The sequence below is a fragment of the Amborella trichopoda genome, chromosome 3, assembly GCF_054954075.1.
Source record: "Amborella trichopoda isolate Santa Cruz 75 chromosome 3, AtrichopodaSantaCruz75HAP2 v2.0, whole genome shotgun sequence".
NCBI lineage: Eukaryota > Viridiplantae > Streptophyta > Magnoliopsida > Amborellales > Amborellaceae > Amborella > Amborella trichopoda.
In genome coordinates this window covers 10829440-10856606 of record NC_142338.1, presented here as the reverse complement: position 1 = coordinate 10856606, position 27167 = coordinate 10829440, and the positions used below count along the sequence as shown (strand labels likewise).

The following is a 27167-nucleotide window of genomic DNA, read 5'->3' as shown; positions in this document are numbered from 1 at the left end:
TCTTGACCAAAGAAAACTCCTCATCTTTTGCTCTAGAAGTGCAACAACAGAAACGAGGATTGGAAAAAGCGACATCTGGTAGATGGGGACGTTGGAGAGGATGGCCTTAATGAGTGTTAGATGGCCTGCTATCGAGAGGAATCTACCCCTCGACCTTGCCAACTTATGGTCGAATTTTTCCATGCTGGGGTCCCACAGTTACTTTCTAGGTTGCCGATACAGAGCTGGAGACCTATATATTTAGTAGATAGGTGATCAACCTCGCAGCCTATCATATCAATCAAGCTTTGGGCTGGGGCGTGATCAATGGCCACACAAATTAATTTGGATTGGGCCCCATTGATTTTGAGGCCAATGGCAAACTCAAACGCCTACACCCTATGGGTTTCGACCTGTTGTTTGGAGGTATCATAGGACACCAAGGTGCCGTGGGCATATTTTAAGTGGGAGATCGTGGCCTTGGCTGCCAACTTTGAAGCCCTCCAGCAGTCATTGTTGGTAAAATCTATCAATCGAGTGCCTGAAGACCTCAGCCACGATAGCAAACAACTCTCCCCTTGGTGGAGACCCATGGCAGAAGGGAAGAAACCTTTGTGGGAAACCTTTACTAGGATAAATAGGCAGGGATAGAGACACAATCATTCATAACAATTCCGCCATTTTCCCCCAAAGACCATCTTTAAGAGGATTTCCTGTAAGAGATCCCAATCCACGTGATCATAGGCTTTCTCCCAATCCCAGTCTAGCTTGATGACCACTCATGGGAACTTATCAAGGTATACCAAATGTATACACTCGTGCGCTATGAGGGCTCCGTCAAGAATTTGGCAATCCTTGAGGGGATATTACATACTTGAGGACCTCCCTCAGGCGAGAAGCCAGAACTTCAGAAAGAATCTTGTAGGAGATGTTTAGGAAGCTTATCAGTCTGGAGCCTACAAGGAGCTCCTTCAACTTTTAGGACCATAGTCACAAAAGAGGCGTTCATTGCTCTGCGAATCATAATCGACTAGCATCAATGTCAAGACCCAGGTTGTCCCAGAAATTGTTGAAAAGGGCGACTGGGAAGCCATCTGGGCCAGAAGCCTTGTCTTGGCCAAGGTTCATGATGGCAAGTAGGATCTCTTCCTCAGTAAAAGGTCTTTCTAACCAAGCCCCCTTAGGAGCTGGGACAGGAAGGAAGGACAGGTCAGCCATTCTGGGTCTGTTGTGATTATCGGCTGTAAACAGGTTATGGAAGAAGCCTACAATGGTTCTATCAATGTCAAGGTGTTTGTCAAAGAGGTTAGGGCCCTCTTAGATCTGGGAAATGGTGTAATAGCGCCTTCTAATGCTTGGAAGAAGGCTGTGTTTTGATCTCTGAATTTTTACCATTTCACTAGGGAAAACTGGAACTAGTAGATTTGTTCTTTTTAAGGATGGACTGGTAATTCATTTTGGCTTTGAAACGGTCATCTCTAACAACTTGGGGGAGGGTTCTAGTTTTCTCAATGGAGTCGAGGTTGTTTATGACTGCCAAGGAGGCTTTTGCCTGGCCAAAGTTCCCCTGAAGGGTTGTATTCCATTCTTTGAAGGAGGTCTTAAGCATGTTAGTATTCTTTGCAAGCACGAACCCACTCATACCTGGACTGAGTAAGACTCCTGCCATTCTCTAACCAGGTTGTCATTTTTGGTTCCTCTAACAAAGAGAGCTCAAATTTAAAAGGTTATTTGTTTGAAAAGGTCAGGGTAGTGTCGAGGAGGATTGTTTGTCATCAGCTGTAGGTTTAGTAAGGGCTAAAGAGAAGGTACCCATGAATAGTTTGTCCCGGTGGGTAGACACAAGAAACATGTCGAGCACGGAGAGTTAAGGGCCAGCCAGTGTTTTAAAATGTGGGATGCGGCCAAAAGCGATGGGGGGGCCGATGCGGCCCGGATGCAGGTGAATCGTGACGATGCAGTCAAAAAATGTAAAAAATTATAAAAAATCTAAAAAAATAGGTTAATGCATAAAAAAAATATGGAGGTGATATATGTGATAGTAAGTATTTTTTTTTTAATGATTAACTTCGAAATTATTAGCTATCGGAGATTTTGTATCCAATTATCCACTCTCCCCTGATAGAAACTAGAAAATTAAAACTAGCTTCATAAAACATTCAACAATCAACAACTGTAAGCACAACTTTGATCAACAACCATAAGCACAAAATAGTGATATTACAAACCAAAAGTCAAGCTCAAGAAGAGTTAATAGTTAATAACTTAATACAATCATCCACTTTGAGAGTCAATTTTGAAATTTGAAGGCAATTTTTCAAATATCAATCAGAGAAGTCATCTTAAGAGTCGTCATGTGCATCATCAATATCATCCTCGACGGCCTCCATGTATTCTTCTTCCTCGGTCTCCTCTGTGTTAGCTTCCTCCTTCTCGACCTCCGAAGCTAATGTGCGAGTGCGACTAGACCCAGCAGCTCCTCTACTCCTTTGTGCTCTAGGCGATCTTCTTCATTAACCCATGTTGCTAGCTCGACATCAAACCATGTAAGACCCTCACCCTCAAACACGCACTCTTGTCCGGGATCCATGGTCCACTCACTTGTGGAATCACCATCAGCTTCATACAATTGAATAGGGTTGAGCTTTGTGCGATTTTCATACCTCTCCCTAAGCCGCTCATTATACCGCACATAAACCAAATCATTCAACTTTTTCTGCTCCAACCTATTTCGTTTTTTTGTATAGAGCTGTGGTAGAAAATTGAAATTAGATAAATTATATTTTAGATTAGAAAATTAAAATTCAAGAAATAAGGCTTAAGGAATAAGGAGTAAAGGACTTACATGCTCAAATGCACTCCAATTGCGTTCACAACGAGATGAGCTACATGTGAGATTCAACACTCGAATAGCGAGACATTGTAGATTTGGTGTCTCGCTTCCATATAATGCCCACTATGCAGCTGTATAATATATTATAATTTAGATAATAGATAAAAATTATGGGTAAACAAATAAACAATGGAATTATACATAAAGTCAGAGACAAGGTTACTTTTGGCTTTTACCTGGATCTGTAGTGTCCCTATTTCGAGTAGCAATATCTCTCCCAAAGTTTCTCAAGGCTAACTTAAATTTAATCAATTCATGGCTCTAGATCTCATCCTGGATATCTTTGTCAAGCACCAACCTCTCAAGCACATCTAAGAACCCACCATTTAGTATACGATTTGACTCAATGGATGGTTGCTTGTAGTAAAGAGATGGGTTTAGGAAGTAACTGACTAAATGGAGGTGCCTGTGAAGCTGGGTATCCCATCTCTTATCAATAATTTCAATATAGCCTTGCGCATATTTTCATCATCTTTAAAACATCCTTTATTTCAGCTCTTGCCCTAGTCATTGCTTCATGTATGTAGCCCATGGCAGGCTCCTTATCACCATCAACCAGTCGAAGCACTCTCACTAAAGGGCGAACCACCTCCAATGCAAGAATTATTTGACTCCAAAAAGATGTATTTAGAATAATGTTTCAACCTTTCTCCCATCCTTATGCTTTGACCATTTGCTTTGACTCCATTTACTCTGAAGCAAATATGGTCTTCAAGGCATTTTTTTGCTTAGCTAGGCTTTGAAGAGTGAGAAATGACGTGGCAAATCTAGTGATACCCGGTCTCACTAAATCTCTCTTCTTTGTAAAAGACCTCATCATGCTTAGGACTATGATCAGATTGTAAATAAATCCAACATCAAATATAGCTCTTGAAATCACCCCACTAAATAAAGATGTTGTACCCACTTCCTTAAGCATACAATTAACATAATGAGCTATGAAAAGAGTCCAAAACATATGCGTCCTTTTCAAAGTCGAGAAATGCCCAGCTACAGCATAATTGGCACCATTGTCAGTGACAATTTGTACCACATTTTGCTCTCCAATAAACTTGACAATCTCATCCATCAAGCCACATAAGTATGTAGCATCATGTGACTTGTATGATGCATCAACAAACTTAACAAAAAAAGTACATGTTGGGCAGTTAACCAAACAATTAATGAATGCCCTTGACTTCCCATCGGACCAACCATCACACATAATAGTGGCCTCATATTTCTCCCACCCTTCACTCTGAGAAATCAAAATTTTATTCACATCAAATATAGCATCCTTCAACAAGGGCTCCCTAACCTCATGTAGTGAAGGAGGAACAAGTCCTGGGCCATATTGCCCAATTGCCTGGGCCATACATGCAAAAATATCCCACTTACATACCGACTTCCTCTGTTCTTTCTTCTATCTATTTTCAATTGTGGTTTATTTTGTTTTTTTCTTTCTCTCTTGAACCACAATTTCGGGGCTAGGGGTGAAAAAAGCATCCATTGGCCCCTTAGAGAGAGGCGTTCTTCTTTCAACACTACCACCAATATTTATAACCTTCTCTCTTGAGATTGGAGTATGAGCATAGTTGTTGGAAATGCCTAGGAACCCGAATCGTTTTAAGAACCGGAATCGCAGGCGACTAGAATATTCATGTCTTAGGAATATCATTGTCACAATAGGAATCGCTAGGAACGAGACTCCTAGTTTTTGAGAATCGTGTTTCGATAGAAATAGATCCAAGTTTCATCCACCTATGGAATCAAGATTCCATCCTCCTTGGAATCGGGATTCCCATCCCCCTGGAATCGACACTGTAAGAGTCAAAATTCTTTAATATGCAGAATCGAGTTTTCAACATCTATGGAATCGAGTTTTTGACATATGTGGAACATAGATATGTTGTTGTTTCGAATCGGGATTCTAACATATGTGGAATCAAGTTTTTAAAGTATATAAATTAGAGATTCGTGCCTGATTACACTAATATGGACTATGGAATGCATTTGATGACCCTTACTAGGAATCAAGATTTCAATTTTATGGAGAAGGAAACCACAAGCACATCTTGAGCCGCATCGACTTTAGAACCTATATTGGATCTTATTAGAAGGTTTGTCGAATTTTAAAGTGATTGTGTTGACTATTCTTATGGTCATTATATACAAAAGACAAGTATTCCTAAATTGTGATTTTGACTACATTATTATAAAAACAAAATAGGATTATGTCTACACCATGGTCTTACTTTTAATTGTATGTGTTGTATTTACCAATTATATTTTAAATTTAAAGTGAAGCCTATCCAGGGTAACACAAGTAAAATAATGAAACCCTGCAACCACTAGAAGCATTCGAAGGAAGATTTCAACTCCAATTGACATGAAATTAAGATTTAATCCTCACTAGAATCTAGATTCAATATATTTGAAAACGTCTACCCACAATTAATGGGTTCAAGTTTTCAAAGATGTGTTGGATCGAGATTCCAAAATTAAGGAATCGAGTTTCCTTGGTTTCGATAAATAGTTTCTAAAGATGTGTTGAATCGAGATTCCGAAATTAAGGAATCGAGTTTCCTTGGTTCCGAAAAAGTTTTCTAAAGATGTGCTGAATCGAGATTCCGAAATTAAGGAATCGAGTTTCCTTGGTTCCGAAAAACGGTTTCCATGGAGATTCCTTAACGGAAACACGGAATCGAGTTTCGGAACCGGAAACGTGAGGTCGATGGAGAGATTATGGTAACTATGAGTATGAGTACCCTTTTGCCTCATAGCAACTTCAGACATGTCATCATCATCATCATCATCAAATGATTGCACATCATCAAGAAATTCTTTTCTCTTCATTTTTTTCTTCTCTTTATCTGTTTTAACTATCCAAATATTCTCTAATCTCCTTTTTTATATCATCTGTAGCTTGTGGGCATGCTCTTACATTCCCAGAAATTCAGGTTAGGTGCTCTTTTTTTCGAAAAATACCACCCATATAAGTATTTCCATAGAGCAAGCATATCACACAATTTCTATCTTTTGGATTTTTTAGTTTAGAATATTTTCAAGCCAGATCCTTATTACTAGAAGATTGGGAAGAAGAAATTGCCCCAAAAATAAGTATTACAGTATTACTGTACAAGAAGGAATAAAAAGTTACCGACTCTGTAAAGCAATGCTCGATTTCTTCACGGATCTGAAACCCCCGATTTCTTATCACAAATTCACCCTAAATCCCCAAATTAACAATCAAAAGCATCAAATCAACATCCAAGTATCAAACAACCGCCAAATCAAAGATTTGAATGAAAAAAAAATTTCCGCCAAATTTTTTTTTCCCCTCCATTTGATGCAAAAAAAGCTACAAAAGTGGCTGGAAATCATCGTTTAGGGGATATGCACTCTATAGGTCAAAAGCGCATATGCAGTCAGTTCTGATGCAGAGCCCACCGCATACCGCATGATGCGACTGCATATGCGATGATGCAGCCGCATTTTAAAACACTGGAGCCGACCAAATGATTGGATCAAGTAAACCATGATCCATTTAGGAAGATGATGATCAGACAATTCCTGGAAATGAAAACAGAAAAATTGAACATGCAACTATAAATTCTCTAGTTTCTATTTCTTTTGAAGTCCACCTAGTGAAATTGAAGTCACCCCTTATGCACCATGGAGTAGGAGGAAAGGAAGCAACCTTGTCTACTTAGTTCCAAAACTGGGCTATGAGGGAAGGGGAGTTAGGACTATAGGCTGCTGAGAATTTCCAGGAAAGGCCATTTGTAATTTTCTTGAAACCAATACAGTTAGCACTTTCAAAAGAACAAAAACAATTCTTGAAACCAGGGGTGACCCAAAAAGACGTGATGTGGGAGTTGAGGGGAAAATGAAGGGTAGGTTCTCAGATGACCCAAATCCCCCTCGTAGCACCAATGGCCTAGAGGGCAGTCCACTAACAGGGTCTCCGACCCCAGACACTATGAACCAGACTAAGATTGGTTGAGGGTTGTTTGGTTTCCACCAGCACATACACATTGGGGTTGTGTTTACAACAAAAAACCCGGATTTTTGTGCTTGCTCGAGTCTCCCAAAACTTCTGCATTCCATACCATAGTTAAGGGAACCTTGTGGGTACGGTGACGATCCCGCTCCGGAACCTCGATCCCACGGTTCCCATAAATGATCTCATAGGGACGACTGTTTTTCGATTTTGGGATCTCGCACCCATAAAAAGGGGATCACGTTCCATCCATCAGTGGAATCCAATTCTATTTCAAAATAGATCCCCGCTCCCATCAAACATGGTCCAAGGTTTTGGTGCATTAAAATTTTAAGTTCCATGTTTGTGGGATCTACTTTCATTAATGGACGATACCAAGTTAGAGATTACCATTGTCCCAAGTTCCCATTATTTAGGAATCATAAGTTCCATGGTGGTTAAATCCAGTCCCTTTTTCGCATGGCACGAAGTTCCATTATTTTAAATTATTAATTTGAACTAGGTATAGTCTAGAGCAGTGTTTTAAAAATCGCCAAGTCGGCACGGAATCAGCCGATTCGAATCGGGAATCGGTCATCGCGTGTTGGTTCTTTTGTAAAGTTGGGAATAGCCCTGTTCTAGAGAGAACTGGCAAATTTGCACAGTAAATCGCCTGGTTCTTCGCGTCATGACGTCAGGACCGACCCAATGTTCGCGTCATGACGTCAAGACCTGCCCAATTTTCTACAGTCAAAGGGCATTTTTGTAAAATTCGGGGAATTTCGAGGCAAAATTCGTTAGAGACTAGGAGCCCACGGGTCCGCACGCTTCGTGAGGCCCTAAGTTCTTTCACGCACATGTGCTCACGATCCACAAGCTTCGCATAATCTCGTTGCTTCACACGCGCTACGAACGATGAGTACAAAGAACTATTTATTCATATAAATTTGCTTCTCTCTTAGATGTGGGACAATGTGAAGAGGTAATACCTTAAAATGTTCATATATTATATATTTTGTTAACGGTTTTATAAACACTAAGTTGTAAGTCCCATACCGACTATTGTGTGCGCTCATTGTGAGGACGGACGCGGGTTCAATTCCTCTCGTTGAGGAACTGTTTTTTTTTCTCTTTTTTTTTGTCAAATTATTTTCTTATCAAAAAAAGTAAAGGTTTTTTGTAAAAAATAAAAATAAAAATAAAAGGTTTTTATCAATTTCGCTTTCTGTCAAAAATTTTTCTTATCAATAAAATAAAAATTTTGGTACAAAAAATATGAAATTTTTTGTCAAATTTTTTTCTTATAAAAAAAATTAAAGGCCTTTTCTAAAAAATAAAAATAAAAGGTTTTTATCAATTTCGCTTTTTGTCAAATTTTTGTTCTTATCTACAAAATAAAAAGTTTCGTATAAAAAAAATGAAAGGTTCTCATCAATTCTTTTTCTTGTCAAAAAAAATAAAAGGTTTTTGTCAAAAAAAATAAAAGGTTTTTGTCAAAAAAATAAAAAATAAAAAGTTATTGTCAAAAAAAATAAAAAGTTCTTATAAAAAAAAGAGTAATGATCCTATGAGACCCTCCCACACCCATGTGTGTAGGACCCCAAAGGATCACCATTAAATTTAGCAAAGATCTCTAAAAAAGTTATCACATGGGTGTGGGATTTGATTTTTCTAAAGATCTGTGCCAAATTTAATGGTGATCCTTTGGGGTACACACATGGGTGTGGGAGGGTCTTAAAGGATCATTACTCTAAAAAAAATACAACTATTTTTGTCGAAAAAACTCATTTCTTATTTTTGTTAAAAATAAGTTCATATTTTTGTCAAACAAACTCATTTCTTATTTTGTCAAAAAAACTCATTTCCTATTTTTGTCAAAAAATACAAGTAGTATTTTTGTTAAAATAAGTTCATACAGAGAAAAAAAACTCAATGTTCGCATATTGATGAAAAAAATAAAAATTAATAATGTAGTACCCCAATTTCTTATTGGATTCTTAAAAAGCAACATTTATAATGAATTTTAATAATTTTTTTAGATTTTTTTAAAGCTTAATCCAACCAATTCGGCCGATTTCCGATCCGGATGGGTTTTTGGGGTGCCTAATCTAGGGCACCAATCTGTTTTTTAAACCACTAGTCTAGAGTGATGCATTGTTTATTAAGTCCGTGTAAGCTGTCCCACTTAGTTGTGAGAATATATATTTCATTTAAAAGCTTATATTTATGATGTCCTCGTGTTTTAGATTCTTAAATCACAATGATGAATCATCTTAGTTATGAGATGAGAATATATACTTTCATTTCATGATTTAAAAAGCTTCTTTTACATCTGTGAGAGAGAGAGAGAGAGAGAGAGAGAGAGACTAGTTCATCTTGTCATCTTGCCCCTTCGGAGAGTTAGCCTTTGAGAAACAATAGACACAATGGAGACTACACTAGAAGAAGATGACCCTTGAGTGGTATGATTTTGGGTTGTTGGGGACTCCGAGGCAATGGTGTATGCCAAACTTGTGTCATGGCTTGAAGATGTAGTGGGAGGGACAGGCCTTAATAATGGAGCACTCTGACGAACCTCATTATTAGCATCAAGTGGATCGCCTAATGCTTCTACTGCCCCAACATCATCTTTGAGGTGGTCATCATCATGATGAAAATCCCCTCCTTTGTAGATCTCTGCATAGTCTGATCACAAAATCTACTTAACAACTTGTCATTGTAGTGAACATAAACCAATGACTCGAAGCATTGAGCATTTAACCTGTTTTGCTTAACATTGTCAATATAATGATATATACTCTAGCACCTCTCAGCACATGACGAGTTGACACTCTGAGACAACACCTTAACAAGTAGTGGATATAATTCAGGAACCCCACCACCATATAGATCCCACCACAAAACAGCTAACATTGTTCCTCTGTTGGAAATGGATGACGGGAATAAGAAGACTCCTTTATTACTTACAAAATCACTGATGTGTTGTCGTATTCTGCCCCTCTCATTCTCATTTGGATACAACCTCTCAAGCGTAGCAAGATAAGATGCTGATACTTCTTTATCGTGGTGTGGTTTTAGCCTCTTCTCCCCACCAGGAGTTGGCATAGTTAACCATTCCCGAGAGTGATACTTAGGACTTAAAGCATATGCTAAACATAGTTAAGAATCTCGATATTAGAACAAGAGGAACCCCATTATAGGACATTACTTAAACCTCGATTCCTTAACCAAGGGAAACTCGTATTAGCTCTACTTGACAACTTCATTTTTATGTATAGTGGAGCTTAGATTCCTGCTAATCAAAACATCGAACTCATGACATGAGATCTCACTCTAATAAAACTAAGGATCTCGTCCTTGTCTTGTTCAATGTACAGACATCGATACAAACCCCACGGAGCTTCCACCATAGGACGGTTTGGGCCGTTCGACAAATCCCGAACCGATCCCACCTCCGATCCCACTCCCGTCTCCAACAACTATGTTCCATACTAACCATAAATTATTGTTTGTAGGAGGACGCCAGACCATAGTTAAGGGAACCTTGTGGGTAGTGTGACAATCCCGCTTCGGAACCTCGATCCCACGGTTCCTATAAGGGATCTTGTAGGGACCTCGGTTTTTTATTTTTGGATCTCGCTCCCGAAAAGAGGGGACCACGTTCCATCCATTAGTGAAATTCAGTTCCATTTTGAAATAGATCCCACTCCCATCAACCATGGTCCAAGGTTTTGGTACATCAAAACCTTGGGTTCCATGTTTGTGAGATCTACTTTCATTAATGGATGATACCAGGTTAGAGATTGCCATTGTCCCAAGTTCCCATTATTTAGCAATCATAGATTCCATGATGGTAAAATCCAGTCCCTTTTTTGCATAGCACGAAGTTCCATTATTTTAGATTCTTAATTTAAACTAAGATAATCTAAAGTTATCTATTGTTTTATTAAGTCCTATTGTGTAAGTCATCCCTTCGAATATATATTTCATTTAAAATCATATATTTATGACGTCCTATTGTTTTATATTCTTAAATCACAATGATGAATCCTCTGGGTTGTAAGATGAGAATATATCCTTTCATTTCAAGCCTTAAAAAGCTTCTTTTACATCTGAGAGAGAGAGTGTGGTTCATCTTGTCCTTTTGCCTTTCGGAGAGCCAGTCTTTGAAAAACAATGGAAGCAGAGAAGCCTACATTCGACGAAGATGACCCTTGAGTGATAGGATTCTGGCTTATTGGGGACTTCGAGGGAATGGTACATGCCAAACTTGTGTCATGATGTAGTGGGAGGGACAAGCGTTGGTAATGGAGCACTCTGACGAGCCTCATCATCAGCATCAAGACGGTCACCTAATGCTTCTGATGCCCCAACACCATCCTCGAGGTGGTCATCATTAGGATAAAAATCCCATCCTTTGTACTTCTTTGCATAGCTTGATTGCAGTCTCTTAACAACCTGTCATTGTAATGAACATAAACCAATGACTCAGAGCGTTGAGCACTTAATCTATTCCACTAAGCATTGTGAATATAACAATACATACTCCACCACCTCTTAGACAGCACGAAACAGCTGACAGAGTTCCTCTGTCGGAAGTGGATGTCGGGAGTAAGAAGACTCATTTATTACTTACAAAATCATTGATGTGATGTCGTATTCTGCCCCTCTCATTCTCGTCTAAGTACAACCTCTCAAGCACAACAAGATAAGACGCTGATACTTCTTTATTATGGTGCAGCTTTAGCCTCTTCACCCCACTAAGAGTTGGCATAGTTAAGCATTCCCAAGAGTGATACTTAGGACTTAAAACATATGCCAAACATAGTTAAGAATCTTAATATTAGACAATAGGAACCCCGTTAAATGAGATAGTTAAACCTCAATTCCTTAACCAAGGGAACTCGTACTAGCTCTACATGAAAACCTCATTTTTATGTATAGTGGAGCTTAGATTCCTGCTAATCAAAACATTGAACCCATTGACATGGTATCTCGCTCCCATAAACCAAAGGATCTCGTTCCTTGTCATGTTCATTCTACGGACGTCGATCCTAAATCTAGGGAGCTTCCACTATAGGGCGGTTCAACGAATCCTGCACCGATCCACCCTCGTCTCCAACAACTATGCGCCAGACACCTAAGAGAGCGTCTGAGACCGTGACTAGCTGGGGGGCCAAATCAGAGGCAGTGGCGGTGGCAGCAGGACTTCCTTCTCATAGGAGACAACTAAGGAGAGGTTGGGACCTCCCTCTTCCCTTTGCCTGAACCTCTTACCTTAAACCTGGTGAATGCATTTACAGGGAAAAATCCTTCAATGTCCCCTTGAGGATCATAGAACTGAAAGCCCACAGCCTTCAAGACCTTGTGGATGTATCCCTAGGCGTTGTCTACATTTTCTATTTGCTTTGAGTCCACTGAGCGGAATGACTCTGCATCCAATTCTTCAGTGGAGTCCATATCAACGAAGTGCATCACCTCAAGGTTACGAGGGTTGTCTCTGAGAATAAGGGCAGAAGGTGTATGATCGAAAGGCCAGAGACAAGGTGTGTTGTAGGATGTGGCTTAGGGTAGATCCAGCAGCCGACAAAAGGCTCAAACCCCATTGAGTTAGGTGCTCCAATCTACCAGGGTATGTAGGGGAGAGTCCCACTTAGTTAGCTGGGAAAAACCCCCAGTCTCTCCATGGTTGAGTTATGACGATGGCATGGGGGAGGGGTAGAAGTGGGGAGTGTGGATAATCTGTAAAGGGAGGGAGGTATCTGAGATGGGGGCTTGCGGGGCCACAGGGAACACTCTGCAAGATTGGTGGGGGAAAAGACCCTACCAGAACACGCGATAATCCCTCAGAAGAGAACATTGAGATGCACTCTAAGAAAGGGAACAGAGGGCCGCCAATTGGGGGGGGCGGGGGAGGTGGGGGCAGTGGGGGAAGGAGTGGGTAGATTGACCATAAACCCAGGACAAGGGCTAAGAAAAAATGGGGGAGCAGAAGCGGTCTCTAGATGGAGAGGCTAGGGGATTAACCAAGGATACCTTGGCCCTGAAATTGCTAGAGAAGTGGGTATGGTGCCGCTAATGCCAACGAGTAGGGTTCGGTGACATGGGGGAGGGGGAGGGGGATGGGGGGGTTTAAGGAAGAAGGTAGGTGGAGAGGGCCAAGAGAAGCAAAGAGACAAGGGGAAGAGCAATGATACGTTGCAGGTCCATTGCCAAGGAAATGCTGAAGCAGGAAGGGTTGAGCTCGAGTCTGTGACTGGGAAGGCTAGAACAGGACACAGACAACGATGAGCGAAAAGGAGGGTGAACATCGATCGACTCGAGGGAACACCTGTCAATATCAGCATGTGCCAATAATGGGGCTTGGGGTGTTGAGAGAGATGTGTTCATGCAGGCAGTGACAGAGTGTGGGAGGTTCAACTTTGTGAGGGGTGGAGAGGAATGGGCAATCTCACTCACCTATGGGGATTCATTCGCAGTGGTGGAACTTGGGATCATGGAAAGTAGCATGGTCCACGGATCGCATGTGGATGAAGTCCCAAAGTGCCGAGAAGGGACCATAAATTCAGGGTGCAGAGTATCTGGATCCGATGTAGGGCCATAGAGATTTTTCAATCCCCTTTACACCGTCCCTCTGAGGCTAAATACCTGAATGAGCACCTTTTGCATAAAGCATATTTTCTCTGCCAACATAATAGCCACTGAGCTTTATGGTATTGACTGTAGCTGGTTTCAGGGGAGGTTTAGGGGTTTGGGATGGGGACGAAGGCGTCAACTTGGCCGAGAGAGAAGGGGGGGTTGGGAAGGCCGGTAATTTGGCTGGATGGTTGCCTCATTCCCTGAGCAACTTTCTCGATCAGCCTAAGCAAGTGGATGTAATTTCAGTATACGTTTGGATGAGTAGGGGAGGAGGTGAAGTGGAGACTTGGAGGTAGAACTGGTTGTCGAGTCATGGGGATCCATGGAAGAAACACTGCTCAAGGGAAGGTGAGAAAGGAGGGGATGCCTCCCTCTCCTGGGAAGAGAGGGGGGGTGGGGTTTATAGAACCTAGTGCGTAAAGTTGAGATGAGGGGTCGGTTGGATGAGTATATGAACATGTTAAAGATAGGAAGGTAGCCACGGTCATCGTTCCTCTGAGGCTGAAATACCGCCTCTTGATTCTTGCAAACATCATAATGAAAGGAAACAAGACCTCAAAATCTTGTTAAAAGATGCATTTTTTATGTCGAAGCTCTTGTGATGGCCTAAAAAACTATATTTCACATTTGTCATGAAATTGAAAGCTCCAAAAATGATGTAGATCTAGCAGATCTATGAATACTCTAAAATCTCGACAATGGACGATACAGAAAATGTGTCACAAAATGGACTATACTTGAAATTCATTTTTCTTTTATATCCATACATGTCGAGGTCAACATAGTAAATTGGAGGATTTTCTAGTGACGAAACAACTTTTCTTGATGGGTTTCTAAGGTGCACCTTATTTGTACAGCATAAGGTTGACACCTTATGTAAGCTTTTCCCATAAAACAATAGCTAGTATTTAGAAAAGGTTCCAACTTAGCGGCGTATTTGGTAGTAACTCAAGACCGTAGTCCTTGCTGGAGGGTTCACAAACTCATTACTTATGACCATAAGTCTAAGAAATAGCATGCCAGATTGCACTTTGGGAAACAGCAGAACAAGAAAAGTATGCCCATAAAAACGGGACGCAGAGAGACCTTTCACTAACAGAATACCATGAATGCGCGCCCACACAAAACCAATCTTAGGGAGGATCCTCAAGAGTACTTATAAACCAAAACAAAAATCCATGACCCCACCACATCTTTTTATTCAAATAGTTCGACAGTTAGATTATTGCAAATATATAGAATTCCTCAAGATGGAAACCTAACACTTAAAATCCTTGAGAACCATTGTGGCACCTTAAATCATGTCATCTTGCTTGTATATATCTCTCTCTCTCTTTTGCAGTTGTATGCCATGCTAATTCACAACCTCAACTCATAATCCCTAACCTATTAGCCATGGCTTGTATTGTGAGTTCACTTCGAAGGTTCTAAATCACAACTTTGTCCCACTGTATCCCTGCAAACTAAGCCTCATGAGTTGGGGAAGGACTCTTTGGTAGATATCATTTCTGGCATACAACCAGGCTTATTACCGGTGCCTAAATTGTTTCTCAACAGCTTTTTTATGTACAAACCCCCCAAACTCTTGTAGAGTTTGCCACTACAACTTTTTTTTGAGAGAAGGTTAACATTGTATTACTGGAATTTTGTGTACAAGAATTTGTATGACCGAGTTCACCAGCTAGGGGTGGACCAGTAAAAAACAATTAGCGTATCATATACAGAAATACAAAAAGGGCTTATAGGTTCCACCCAGTTTAGAAGATTTACAAGAAGCTTTCAAAAAATTGCAAAAGATACATGAGGCTTAAAATTGCCAGCTAATACGCTGTGGGAGGGCTGTGCCAAAGGTCCTGTGCAAAAAAGGAGTCGGCCCCGGCTTGATCTTGTACTCGCAAACTAGCTCCCTCTTTCGCCAAGCGATCTGCGAAGTCGTACGTCCTCCATATATGCCTCTAGGAGATGTCCATACCCTTGGAAATATGGTCAAGTTCATCAAAGATAGTGGTTAGGTACCGTGGCGGAGAAGTAGTCCCACTAGCCCATGAGATAACATTTTTTGAATCTCCTTCTATGATGATGTGTAAGCCCCAAGAGCGGTTGAACTTTTTTAGGCCTTGTAGGAGGGCCACGGCTTCTGCATACTGTGTTCATCCTTGAAGCCAAGGTGCTCTGAGAAAGTAAGCAGTACGTTGCCCAGGTGGTCTCTAAATACCCCACCCCCCGCCCCAGCCGGCCCGGGGTTCCTGAAGGAGCATTCGTCAAAATTTAATTTAATGAACCTTTGTGGTGGTGTGGTAGCCAAATGCTGGATCTTTGTGGCTGCCGTGGGCGGTGATGGAGTATATTTTTCCATTGGGGAAAGAACAAACTCCTTGGTATACCCGAGTAGACCTTATGATTCGAGGCCCAGAAAGAAACCATGGAGGCCTCGTGACAACGTGTAGAAACTTGTGATTTTGAACCTCCGAAGATTTTGTTGTTTCTTTCCATCCAAATGGTCCATAAGGTTGCCGCTAAGGTAGCCTTCCAAAGGACTCTACCAGCCTTCGGCCATTGAGAGTGAAAATCATAAGAGAAGAGCGCTTCGAACGGTAGGGGGAGTGACCCATTCTATGCCAAAAAATTGTAATATATTGCCCCAAAAACACAAAGGAGAAGTCACAGTGTATGAATAAGTGGGGATTTGACTCTTCCTCATTTTGACATAGTGCACATCTGTTAGGTATAGGAATCCCTCTCTTTTGGAGGTGGTCCAGCTAGTTGAAAGTTTGGATCTTAAGTGGGGCAATGGTAGACCACACTTTCGATACCACCGAGGTGGGGTTACCCGGAAAAGTGGGAGGCTGAGAAAAGATTTTATAAAAAGAAGCAACCGAGAACTTACCCGATGGAGTGGGTCTAGACCATAGTGTCCCTTCCTTGGATAGGAATAAAGAGAGAGTGAAGGCCTGTAATGAGCAATTGAACCTGGTTGATCTCCTCTTCTGTTAGATTTCTCCGAAAAGATGGATTTCAGAATCTTCGTGCTCCTGATAGGACCAATTTCTCAACCACTGTTGAATCTATGTTAACGGTCAGCGAGTAGAGGGTAGGGCAAACATCACGCAGAGGTGATGAGCCTATCCATAAGTCTGACCAAAATCTCACACGGGAACCTTCTCTAGGATGAAATCTAATGTTCTTTTTGAAGTGAGACAAGGCGAAGAAGAAGACTTTCATGCTCCTGAGACGTTATGTCTCTCAATCCTCTCAGGCACCCAAACTCCATCAAGTATCCTGTATTTGTTCCTTAGGACTTGAGCCCAAAGAGAGTCCGGCTGGGATGCTAGACGCCACCACCACTTGCCTAAGAGAGCGAGGTTATGTTTTCTAAGTACCCTGACTCCTAAACCTCCCTGGTGTTTTGGAAGACATATGTTATCTCATGCAACGAGATAAATTTTATCTTCTCAGCTTGCCCCGACCTAAGGAAATTTCTCATGAGTTGGTCCAAACGGTTAGCCACTTGAGCAGGCATATGAAAGAGGTACATGAGATAAACTAGGGAGTTTGATAAGGTGGCTTTGATCAGGGTCGACCTCCCTGCCATAGAAAGGAGTATGTCTTTCCAACCTGCCAGGCGTCTGTCAACCTATCTAGGACTTGGAACCATTGTCTTTTTTTGGGTTTATCTAGTCCAAGGAGGAGTCCTAAGTAGGTAGTAGGGAGATCCTCCAATTGACATTCCCAGTTTGGAATAAGAGCTCTTACTTCTGCATTTGAAATTACTACTCCCATCATCTTTGATTTTTCCATGTTGACTTTGAACCTGTTGCTGCTTGAAAGCAATTGAGGAAGAGGCTAAGGGTTTCCACTTCTTTTAAAGAAGCGTCCAAGAACACTAATGTGTCATCCGCATACTGTAGATGGGACACAATTGGTCTGTATCCACTGCTCCTGGAGCCGGAGAGAAGTCCTGCCTGGAACACCCGGGAGATGGAACAACTAAAAACTTCCGCAGCAACAGCGAACAGGAAGGGGGAGAGAGGCGGAGACCCCTAGAGGAAGAGAAGAAACCTTTAGGGGTTCCATTTATTAGGATTGAGAAGTGGGGGTGTGAGTAGCACCCTCTCATCCAAATCCTCCAACGGTTTCGGAAGCCCATTCTGGCCGTAGTCTCCTCCAGGATTGACCAATCGCCGTGGTCATAAGCTTTTTCCCAGTCTAGTTTGAATATGAGACCAGATTTTTTTGTCCAGGTGTCTTGTATGGATGCATTCATGAGCCACTAAAGCTCCGTCAAGGATCTATCTGTCTTTGATGTATGCAGTTTGGGATGAAGAAATGATGGAAGGGAGGACTTGTTGAAGCCTTGAAGCTAGGACTTTGGCAAATATTTTGTAGGTTGAGTTCAACAGGCTGATTGGACGGAAGTCCTTGATTTCCTCAGCCCCTTCCACTTTGGGAACTAGGGCTAGGAATGTGGCATTAATTGCTTTATGAAGTTTTCCCCAAAGAAAGAATTCCTCAAAGAAGTTTGTGAAATCAGGACAAAGAATGTCCCAAAAGGCCTTAAAGGGTGCTATCGGGAAACCATCGGGACCTGGGACTTTATCTTTGGCTAGAGCATCAATAGATTGTTGGATCTCTACTTCAGTGAAAGGTCGCTCTAACCAAGTGGCTCTATCAAGAGTGAGGGTCAAAAAGTCGAGGGAAGACATTTTGGGTCTAGGACCCAGGGGAGCTGTGTACAGAGATTTGAAGAAATCTACAATGACTTGTTCGATTTCTTCAGGTTGAGTAAGAAATCCATTGTTGTTTTTGATCATCGTGATAGAATTGTATCTCCTTCGACAATTGGCAATCCGATGAAAAAAGGCGGTGTTGAGGTCTCCTGCTTTCAGCCACTTGACTCTAGACCTCTGAAACCAGTATATTTCTTATTTTTTGAGAGTGGAAAGGTATTCCAGTTTTGTCTTGTTCCTGACATCAAGCTCTGAGGAGTCCAATGGTCTAGACTCCTCGAGAAAATCCAGTGTTTGAATGGTGTCCAGCAACAAGGATTTTTGATGGGAGAAGTTGCTAGGGATAGACCTACTCCAAGACTTGAGAGAAGCTTTGAGGAGTTGGATTTTAGTTTGAAGAACGTAACCAGCTCTACCCGAGCCGAGTGCAGGATAAGAGTTCCACCAAGTTTGAATGAGTGAATATAAGGACTCCTCTTGCAGCAAGTGGAGTTCAAATCTGAAGGGTCTTGGGCCCCTCTTAACAGCCAGTGCATCTAGAAGAATGGGGCAGTGGTCCTAAATGGGTTTGGGTAGAGCCAAAGTCAGGGATCTTGGAAAGTATTCTTCCCAATTCAGAGAAAAAAGGAACCTATCTAGTTTAGAGAGGGTGGGATTGGTAGCGTGGTTGGACCACGTGTATCGACTGCCTTGGAGTGGGATATCCAAGAGTTCATTCCGGCTTATGAAATCAGAGAAGTCCCTCATTCCCTGAGAAATGGATGTTGAGGAGTTTCGCTCGTGGGAAATTAAGTCTCCTCCCAAACACCAAATAGGGTGAGGAAGGGATGCTACCAGTTCCAACTCAGACCAGAGTCTATTTCTAAGAGTAGGTGAGTTTGGACCATAGATAGTTGTGAATTTCCAAGGTAGCCCATCAGAGATACTAGCTAAGAGAACAGTGACAGAGAAGTCCCCAATGTGGGAAGAGTTCAAAAAGTGGTCTGAGGGGTTCCAAACAATCCCAATGCCTCCTGAGGCCCCATTCGCCGCTAAGGAGACCCACTGACTAGGTCTTCTACCCCATACCTGACGAATGAGTTGGCAATCAGGCTCTGGTTGTTTGGTTTCAATGAGAGCTAGTACAGCAGAAGAGTGTTTAAATGTTAGGTCCTTGACCACTTCCTTCTTGGAAGGTTGTCCCAGGCCTCTAACATTCCAAACCAGCAGCTTCATTTTTTAAGATCGCACGAAGAGAAGGAGGAGTCCAATCTAGGTGACCTCCTCAAAGAAGTAGAGTTGGAAGTAGGGAAGAGGCTACCTACGGGCTGTCCCTTGAAAGGGATTGAGGTGAAAAGATCACAAAGCTCTCTCTGGCCTCTGAAACTCACCTGCATCCTGCTCTGTGCATCGGCTGTTAAAAATCTGTGAGCTGGCCCTTCTGGTCCATTATATTCGAAACCCATAACCCTTTACATTTCAATCATCCTATCCTTGTCACTGTTTGTCCCATCCCCATCTACCTCCTATGTAGCTTCGAAGGCCACCAGAGGGGGACAGATGGGAGTTGAAGGAGTCACAGGGGCTCAGTTTCTTGATCCGCCGGGGGGGGGGGAATGGAGGGGTACAGATCATAAGGTAGAGTGGAGAGGGGCTGAAAAGATTGCAAAGGAGACAGGTTCGGGTTACTGTTTGGGATAGCAGGGATTTGAGGGGGTGACACAGGAGGTACATAGGTAACAAGAGGATAGGGTGGAGCGAGGGAAGGGGTTCCATAATAGGAGGGGAGGTAGGTCACGTAATGGTAGGTTTGAATAGAGGAAAACGAGGAGAATGCCACAGGAGAGGAAGAGGGTCAAGCCACATGAAGGGTATGTACGCTGTGAACTTGTATGAGGTGAGGAGTGAACATAAGGTGAGGGGGTAACAAGTTGGCGATGGACGTAGGGTAAGGAGGGGGATGGTCCATGGTATGAACAACAACTAAAGCCCAGAGGAGTAGGGTCACTGTCAGTTGACTGGTTGAGGGCAAGGCTAACCGGGGGGGGGGGGGGGGGGCGGACTTCCTGTGGTAGATTTGGGGGCTGCACCTAGGGTTAGGGGGGAGAAATGCAGAGAGAAAGGAGTGGGAGAGGGGCAAGGGAGCTTAGGCAAGGGAGGGGAAGGCGATGGTTTAAGGGCCACCGATAGAGATAGGTGGTTGGGGCCAGGGAGGGTTGAAAATGTAACAGCACGGGGAGAAGACGAAGGGTGAGAGAGAAGGCTTGAGACCAGACAGGCTGAGGATCTGTGACAGAGGGGAATGGGAGACTTGGAGGGTCACCCTCAGCAGGAGGGGGAGAAATGGGGGGAACATGGGGATAAGACTCGAGTTCAGGGTTAGGAGAGTAGGATGGAGAGCTGACAGGAAAAGACCCTGCAGAGGGTGGCTGAAAGTCCTTTCCAACAGGAGATTAGACGGCAGAGAGACGTCTAAATCCAGCTGCGGCGAGGAGTGAGGGAGTGAAGGAGGCTGTGACAGCTGGGTGGGAGGCAGGGGCGGTGAGGTCGGCGAGATGACAGATGTCACCGAGGAGAGAGAAGGAGAAGAGTGCCAGGACAGATGGAAAGAGGAAGAAGGCGGTGAGGGTTGCCCGGGTGATGAGTTGGTAGGCTTGAGGGGGAACTAGGGAGATGGACGGACGGACAGAGCCATGTGGTGGGTAGGTGGAAACAGCGCACACTGCTCAAGGGGAGAGTTGGCCGGCTTAGGGGGGCACGTGTCAACAAGAGCAGAGGGAGAACAAGGAGGCAATAATTGGGGGCTTAGAAGAGAAAACAACATAGGAAAATATTGCATGATCTTATATACAGCATAATACATATACACTGCATCTTCTTCCTAATAGTGCTAAATAACATCATAAAGAATGGGCATTCTGCCTCAGAATCACACATCTAAATTTGAGAACATAAAAACCAGTACTAAAAGCAAAATATTATCTCTCTCAACATAGGAATAGGGACAAAGAGACAGAAATACCTACATAAAGGCACAACTATAGTTCTTTTCTACTGGCTCCTCCATAACCTATTTCACAATAAGTTCCCACAGATGCAACAATAGGAGTCATAGTCATTAAGAAGTCCTTAAGGAAACCTATCCAGTACTCTATTTTAAAGGCTTTTGTCAACATGCAGGATAAGTTAACGAATGAATTTCAGTACCTAGAACATATTACAGAAAAACAAATATGGACTCAAGTTTATACCCATTATGGCATCCATGTCCTCCTCTTTGATGTAGCCGGAGGACCCCACAAGGCAAGTCCATGTCATCAAAAGCCTATAATGGAATATAAACAAAAGACAACACAATTATTTTCAGTAACATTTTATAACATAGGTAGATACAGTCACTTTCAAAAGAAGAGCAAAAACCATTCTAGTTGAAACATCATAAGAAACATACCACGACTACACGATTTAGAGGTAGCTTGTAATATTCTGCAAGTGGCCCGGTCTATGATAAATGAAGCAAATCACAAAGAAAGAAAAACGACATATGATTCCATCTCCATATAGAAAACAGCATTAATACAAAAACATGTCCATCTACCAAAAAATATTATTAAAAGAGCTCATTCCAGGAAAATAAGGCTTCTCACAAGGAACTGCTTGGCATATATGCATGCAATAATGGAACAACAGAAATATGCATCCCATAACAAGTTGTGTTACATGCATCTAAATACAAAAATAATGCAGGCATTCAGCAGTCCTCTCAAAGGTGATTAAATTTCCACGAGAGATCATTCATTCATGAAAATTTATCAGTCAATGATCTGAAGATAGCTGTTACAAGTCTAAAGTTAGAACAACAAGACACCTGACTAGATCATAGACTAAAGTCAGACAAGGGATGCCACTTACATACTTGGCTCACTGTTCAGAGAATAAGAGCACAGAAAGAAAATATGGAGACCACCTTAAAATAGTCAAGAACAAAATAAATCAATCTAGAAAGGAATAACCCAAAAAAGAAGAGCATGACCTGCATAATTCACCAAGCTAATTCCCATGACTCCAAAGCTGAGAACCTAGACTCGCTGCAGCACAGTTAAAAATTTGAAACTTTACATTTTAACTCAAACGACCACCTTGACCTAGAAATTTTTTTTTTGTTTTCACTTTGATGCAGGGGGGGCAAGAGAGGAAACATAAGCAAGAGTAAGAGAATGCCGATACCAAAATGCGAAGAATTAGGACACGGAGTGCAGAGAATGAGGTTTGGAAGCAGGAATACAATTGAGATTCCATAGCAAAAGTTCTAACATAAGTATGATTTGAACAACTAAGAATCAATACATTGAATTTCATTCATTAAAATACAATGAGGATAGTGTTACATGAATAACTTATATCATCGTCATCATCATGATCATCCAAGCCCTATCCCAACTAGTTGGGTTCGGCTAATTCACGTCAGAGATGTGGCAACGGTTTTACTTTGGTTGCCAACCTAACACAACCCTTCTGCTTTCTCATCCAGGCTTGGGACCGGCTGACAGAATTAAAGCAACATGAATAACTTGCATGTAAGCTATAATTCCATAGAACCCTTACCACAAGAGAATTATCGGCTGAACACTCTTGTGTCAATGAATCAGCCAGCTCATTTCCTTACAAAGAATATGGACCAAATGAGACAAAAGGGAAGGAACGAAATCAAACCTTGGGAGAGAAAGTAACAAACCATTTCCCTCTATCCATTCTCTCGCTTAACCACAGTAGAGTGCCACACTTGTTGATCGCACACACCCTCTAATTCTATGTACAAATAATGTGGAGCTAGGATTTTTTATGCCTAGCCTGTGGTTGGCCTTTATATTTTTTGGCTCCATTTTTAGTATACTTGTACCAGAGCACCCATCTAGTGGGATGCCTTAAACCTCACTCCTTGTGAGGTTTTTGTATCTACACTTACGAAAACTAATTTTATTTAAAAAAAAAAAAAGCAATTCACTTCTCTAAAACATCAGTTCATTAGGAAAACAGATATTGTGTTTTCCAATTCTCCTAGACTGTCACCACCACAAATTAGTTAATTGAGAAACGCACTCAGGATGCTCCTAAGTTGACTCGGCTCAGGTGCTACTGAAATTTCAAGGCATGACCAAGCTTAACAAAACTTCTTTATTTATACGAACAACCAAGTATTATCAAGTCTTAAAGAGTTAATTCAAATCAAGACCAAGCCCAGTCTAAACCAAGCAGATATTCAAACTTTGGCCACCTCAAGTAATTCCTTCCCAATAAGGGCATGAAACGTCTACCATTAGCCGTGTTTCTCCTTGGTACAGTGGTACCTCTAATGTTACTCTGTAACTCCAGTTTACCACAAATCTACATTCTTTTGTCAAATTTTCTAAGTTATACATCTCAAGATACAATGCATCTAGACAAAGTCCCCTCGTGGATCCCATTCCAGAAGAACCCCAGACATTGTTTTGAGGTTGATCCACCACCATGCTCATATATCTCCACGATGAGGAAAAAAGTCCACCCTCGTAGAAAATTATGAAAAAAATAAAAAAATACAACGTTGTAGGAGGTTTCATTACACATGAATGAGCAACACACGCATCAACCAAATATAGTTGATCTTATTGAAAGGACCTGCACATTTGCAAACAACAAAATCTCTAATGTCCCAAGTGCCAAAGAGTTGAAATCGAGCAACATGATTCCTGAGTTTTTCAAACTGGCTCATTGTTATTCATCCCGTATGATCTCTGGAGCTAAATTTGCAGTAAATAGCAGATATCCTGTATAGATCACTAGTATGGAAAATATTTTTACAAAAAAAAATGAAGATATAAATCTATAAACCTTCAGGCCATGACAAAATTCACTACATTTTGAAGGAATTGTATTTAAAGGAAAAGTATTTAATCCATTCAAATGCTGTAGCTTATTAAGGAAATAAAGAGAGAGAGAGAGAGAGAGAGAGAGAGAGAGAGAGAGAGAGAGAGGGCTTCTGGCTCACAATTACCTATTAAGGGCTTAGGGAACAATTGGGATTCGAATATGGGTAGGTGATGGAAAAGTGTATGGGCAATTATCCGCATGGCTAGAAAGGGAGTCAAGATAGAACCATAGAGTGTGATGAAATAGAGAAGAAAAACGTCAATGGAGGATCAAAAGATTCAGGACAAGATAGGACAAGCGTTGTTATCATGACCAAACTGGTCATCAAACCAGTAAGGGCACTAGTAAGATCCAAATAGGTTGGACTCACCAGTTCAATTGTTAGACCAAACTGAAATGTAAATTAAAAAATATAAAACTAGTCAAAACCAGTCGAAAACTGGCCTAACCTCTGTTGTCAAAAGAAACACGACCAGTTGGTCCATCAGGTTGAACTAGCTGGTTCAGACCACTTTTGACCAATTGGTAGTTGGTGTCAAATGACAATAGTTTCGGACCTTTTTACAGTTCGATCGGGAGGACCAGTTGGTCTGGTCTGGTCTGGTCTTACCGACATTAAGGGAACCAGTTGGTCTGGTCTGGTCTGGTCTTGTCTTACCGACATTAAGGGAAAGGATGAAAATGAGAAAAAGGCATTCTAGTAATTCCAAAAGTGTGCCAGAGAGAGTATTACCTTGGGTTCTCTAGTAGGAAATAGTTGTGTTTGAAACAGTACCCCACCGATTGATCCTCGTATATTAATTATTACTTCTTTAGTGTTCTCAAATGAGGTAGATGCCACATACTAACTTTGATAAGTTATGTTATGGAACCCAAATAGTATCTGTAAATACTCTACAAATCGATAATGGAAAAGAGGCAATTGACGCTATTCACATATTAGTTTTAAAACAGATGAATATACCCTTATGAGATCCACAGAGCATTTCAATTTGCTTTGAATAAAATACTTTTCCCACCGAACTAAACTACCAAAGAATGATAGCTCCATCACAATAATTATGTGTCCAAATGGTACATAAAAAACTTAATCTTTGGAACCCAATGACAAGACAATGCAAAGAAATTGTTGAAAAAGGATAAGTTAAAAGAAAATAAAGAAATAAAAAGAAAAGAAAACAAGTTGATTCTCACCGATTCTCCACTCAGATTCATGTATGTCTGTGGTTTTGCAAGGAAAATTGGAGTATTTCCAACCATGCCTGAAGAAGAATAGTAACAAATGTAATCCTCACAAAACAAACCAAAACAACATATTAATAATGAGATAAAAGAAAAAGGATCATAACGCATATTAGCCAACCTTGCCCAAAGAAAGCTTTGCAGTGAACTGTACTAAAAGAAATACCCTGTGATTCTGCAAAAGCATCAATCATATCGAAACCCACCTGGTTTAAGTGAAGGGAAAAAAAAGAAAAAAAGAGGGTATGTTAGATAAATGCCTTGTGATTATGAAAAGGCATCATTTAACTTTGATGGTATATGAAAAACCATCATTTCTCTTATCATCCATCTGTGAGAGAGAGAGAGTGGGTGAAAACGACAATGCATATCAAGGGATTTAATTAAACAAAGAGGAAGAAGATAAGGAATGTTCACATTGTGCCTTGTTCCTTGGTATTTCTGGCCTGGGTTTCCCAAGCCAATGAAGAGCCAAGGCCTGGGGTTGTGGAAGGATGATTGAAGATCCTTTTGAGAACGGTTGCAAAAGCAACGGCGAATGTGCAAAGCTAATGACCATGCTCTCATGTCACAAGCTCTTTTTCAGATGAGCAGCTTCAATAGCACTCGTCTGCAAAAAAATTTCTCTTTAAACCTCTCACACTGAAATTTTAACTAAGCAAACTACAGGAGATAATTAAGAATGGAACAGAAAACAAAGAATAAACCCAAAATTAAAAAGAAAAACAGAAAAAGAAAAATGATTTGTCCAGGAGAAAACAACCCTAATTTACGAGAACTTACGAACCTACACCATCAAAACATGTAAACTTATAAGTAAGGGAGACACATGGAAAGAGAGAGAACACAAGGGAAAAGACTTTCTATGAGGTATTTTAGCTCCCTGTGCTTCTCTGTGATTTGGGACAAAATTTTGATGATAGAGAGAGGGAGTTCTCACCGGAGGAAGACAGAAAGGCCAAGGAAATAAAAAATACGAAAGGAAAAAGTTTGCATAAAGCTACGGATGCACTTAAAAAATCCATCGGAAAAAGTGAAAAACTTTTGATTGATCATATCGACATCACATGTATGACCATAAAAAATAAAAAGATCATCTCGATACGAATTGTATGAACATCAAAAATAAAAAGATTTTAAGTCTAAAAAATAGTATTTTTTATAACATATTATCTACCTCATCCATTTTTAAGATTATGATATGATTATAGATCTATTTGATTTTAACTATTTTAAAATTTTAAAATTTTATAATTAAATATAAAAATAAATTTTGAGATAATCCTAAAAATATTTTACATCAAAATTAAATACTATGATAAAATTTGAAGGATTAGATACTATGATAAAATTTGAAAGATGATGTTAGAGAGAGAAGGGAAGGCAAGTGGCGATGGAGAGAGAGAATGATGGAGAGATCAAGATCAACAATTACCACGGAGCCTATTCCTAATTGCCACAATATATTGTACCCCCTCAGCGGTAATACTGTGGATTTACCCCCTAGGGTAAAGCCTTAACCAAGAGTAAAAGGATTGCCCACAAAGAGACTATTTATCTTTGAGAAATTTACCTATGGATTGAATTTTAGTCCTGTTATAACGAAATAGACCGAAAATAAGTTGTTATTATCTAGAAAGACGGAATCTTGAATTTTTTAATTTTTTTCCAAGTTTGCTCCAACATCAAACCGCTTGGTAACCCTGATACATTTCATTTTTTGCCATGTTTGCATTCGGCTGGTGATTTTGTGTAAGTGAACTAAGCGATTTGATGTTATAACTATCATATCACATTCTGTTGATTTTTTTAAGTGAATCAATTGATCCAATGTTAG

At 41.0% G+C, this 27167-nt stretch overlaps 1 protein-coding gene across 35 annotated transcripts in view; it reads right to left on the bottom strand.

Annotated features, from left to right (window-relative positions):
• LOC18448851 (Peptidyl-tRNA hydrolase family protein) overlaps positions 1 to 26514 on the bottom strand; it is a 30359-nt gene extending 3845 nt beyond the window's left edge. For 2 of the 35 annotated variants that reach the window (XM_088863308.1, XM_088863325.1), the window contains exons 1-5: positions 26271 to 26510; positions 25748 to 25940; positions 25452 to 25536; positions 25283 to 25350; positions 21430 to 21503 (exon numbers count right to left, since the gene is read on the bottom strand). In XM_088863308.1, coding sequence (XP_088719434.1) covers positions 21430 to 21503; positions 25283 to 25350; positions 25452 to 25536; positions 25748 to 25897 — 377 coding nt within the window. In that variant the 5' untranslated portion in view covers positions 25898 to 25940; positions 26271 to 26510. Of the gene's footprint in view, positions 1 to 2103; positions 2729 to 2824; positions 2944 to 21204; positions 21249 to 21429; positions 21504 to 21629; positions 22267 to 25282; positions 25351 to 25451; positions 25537 to 25747; positions 25941 to 26093 lie in introns of those variants that run through there. The other 33 variants (XM_088863312.1, XM_088863329.1, XM_088863314.1 and 30 more) reach the window with 32 other exon arrangements.
• Between the last annotated feature and the right edge of the window lie 653 nt (positions 26515 to 27167).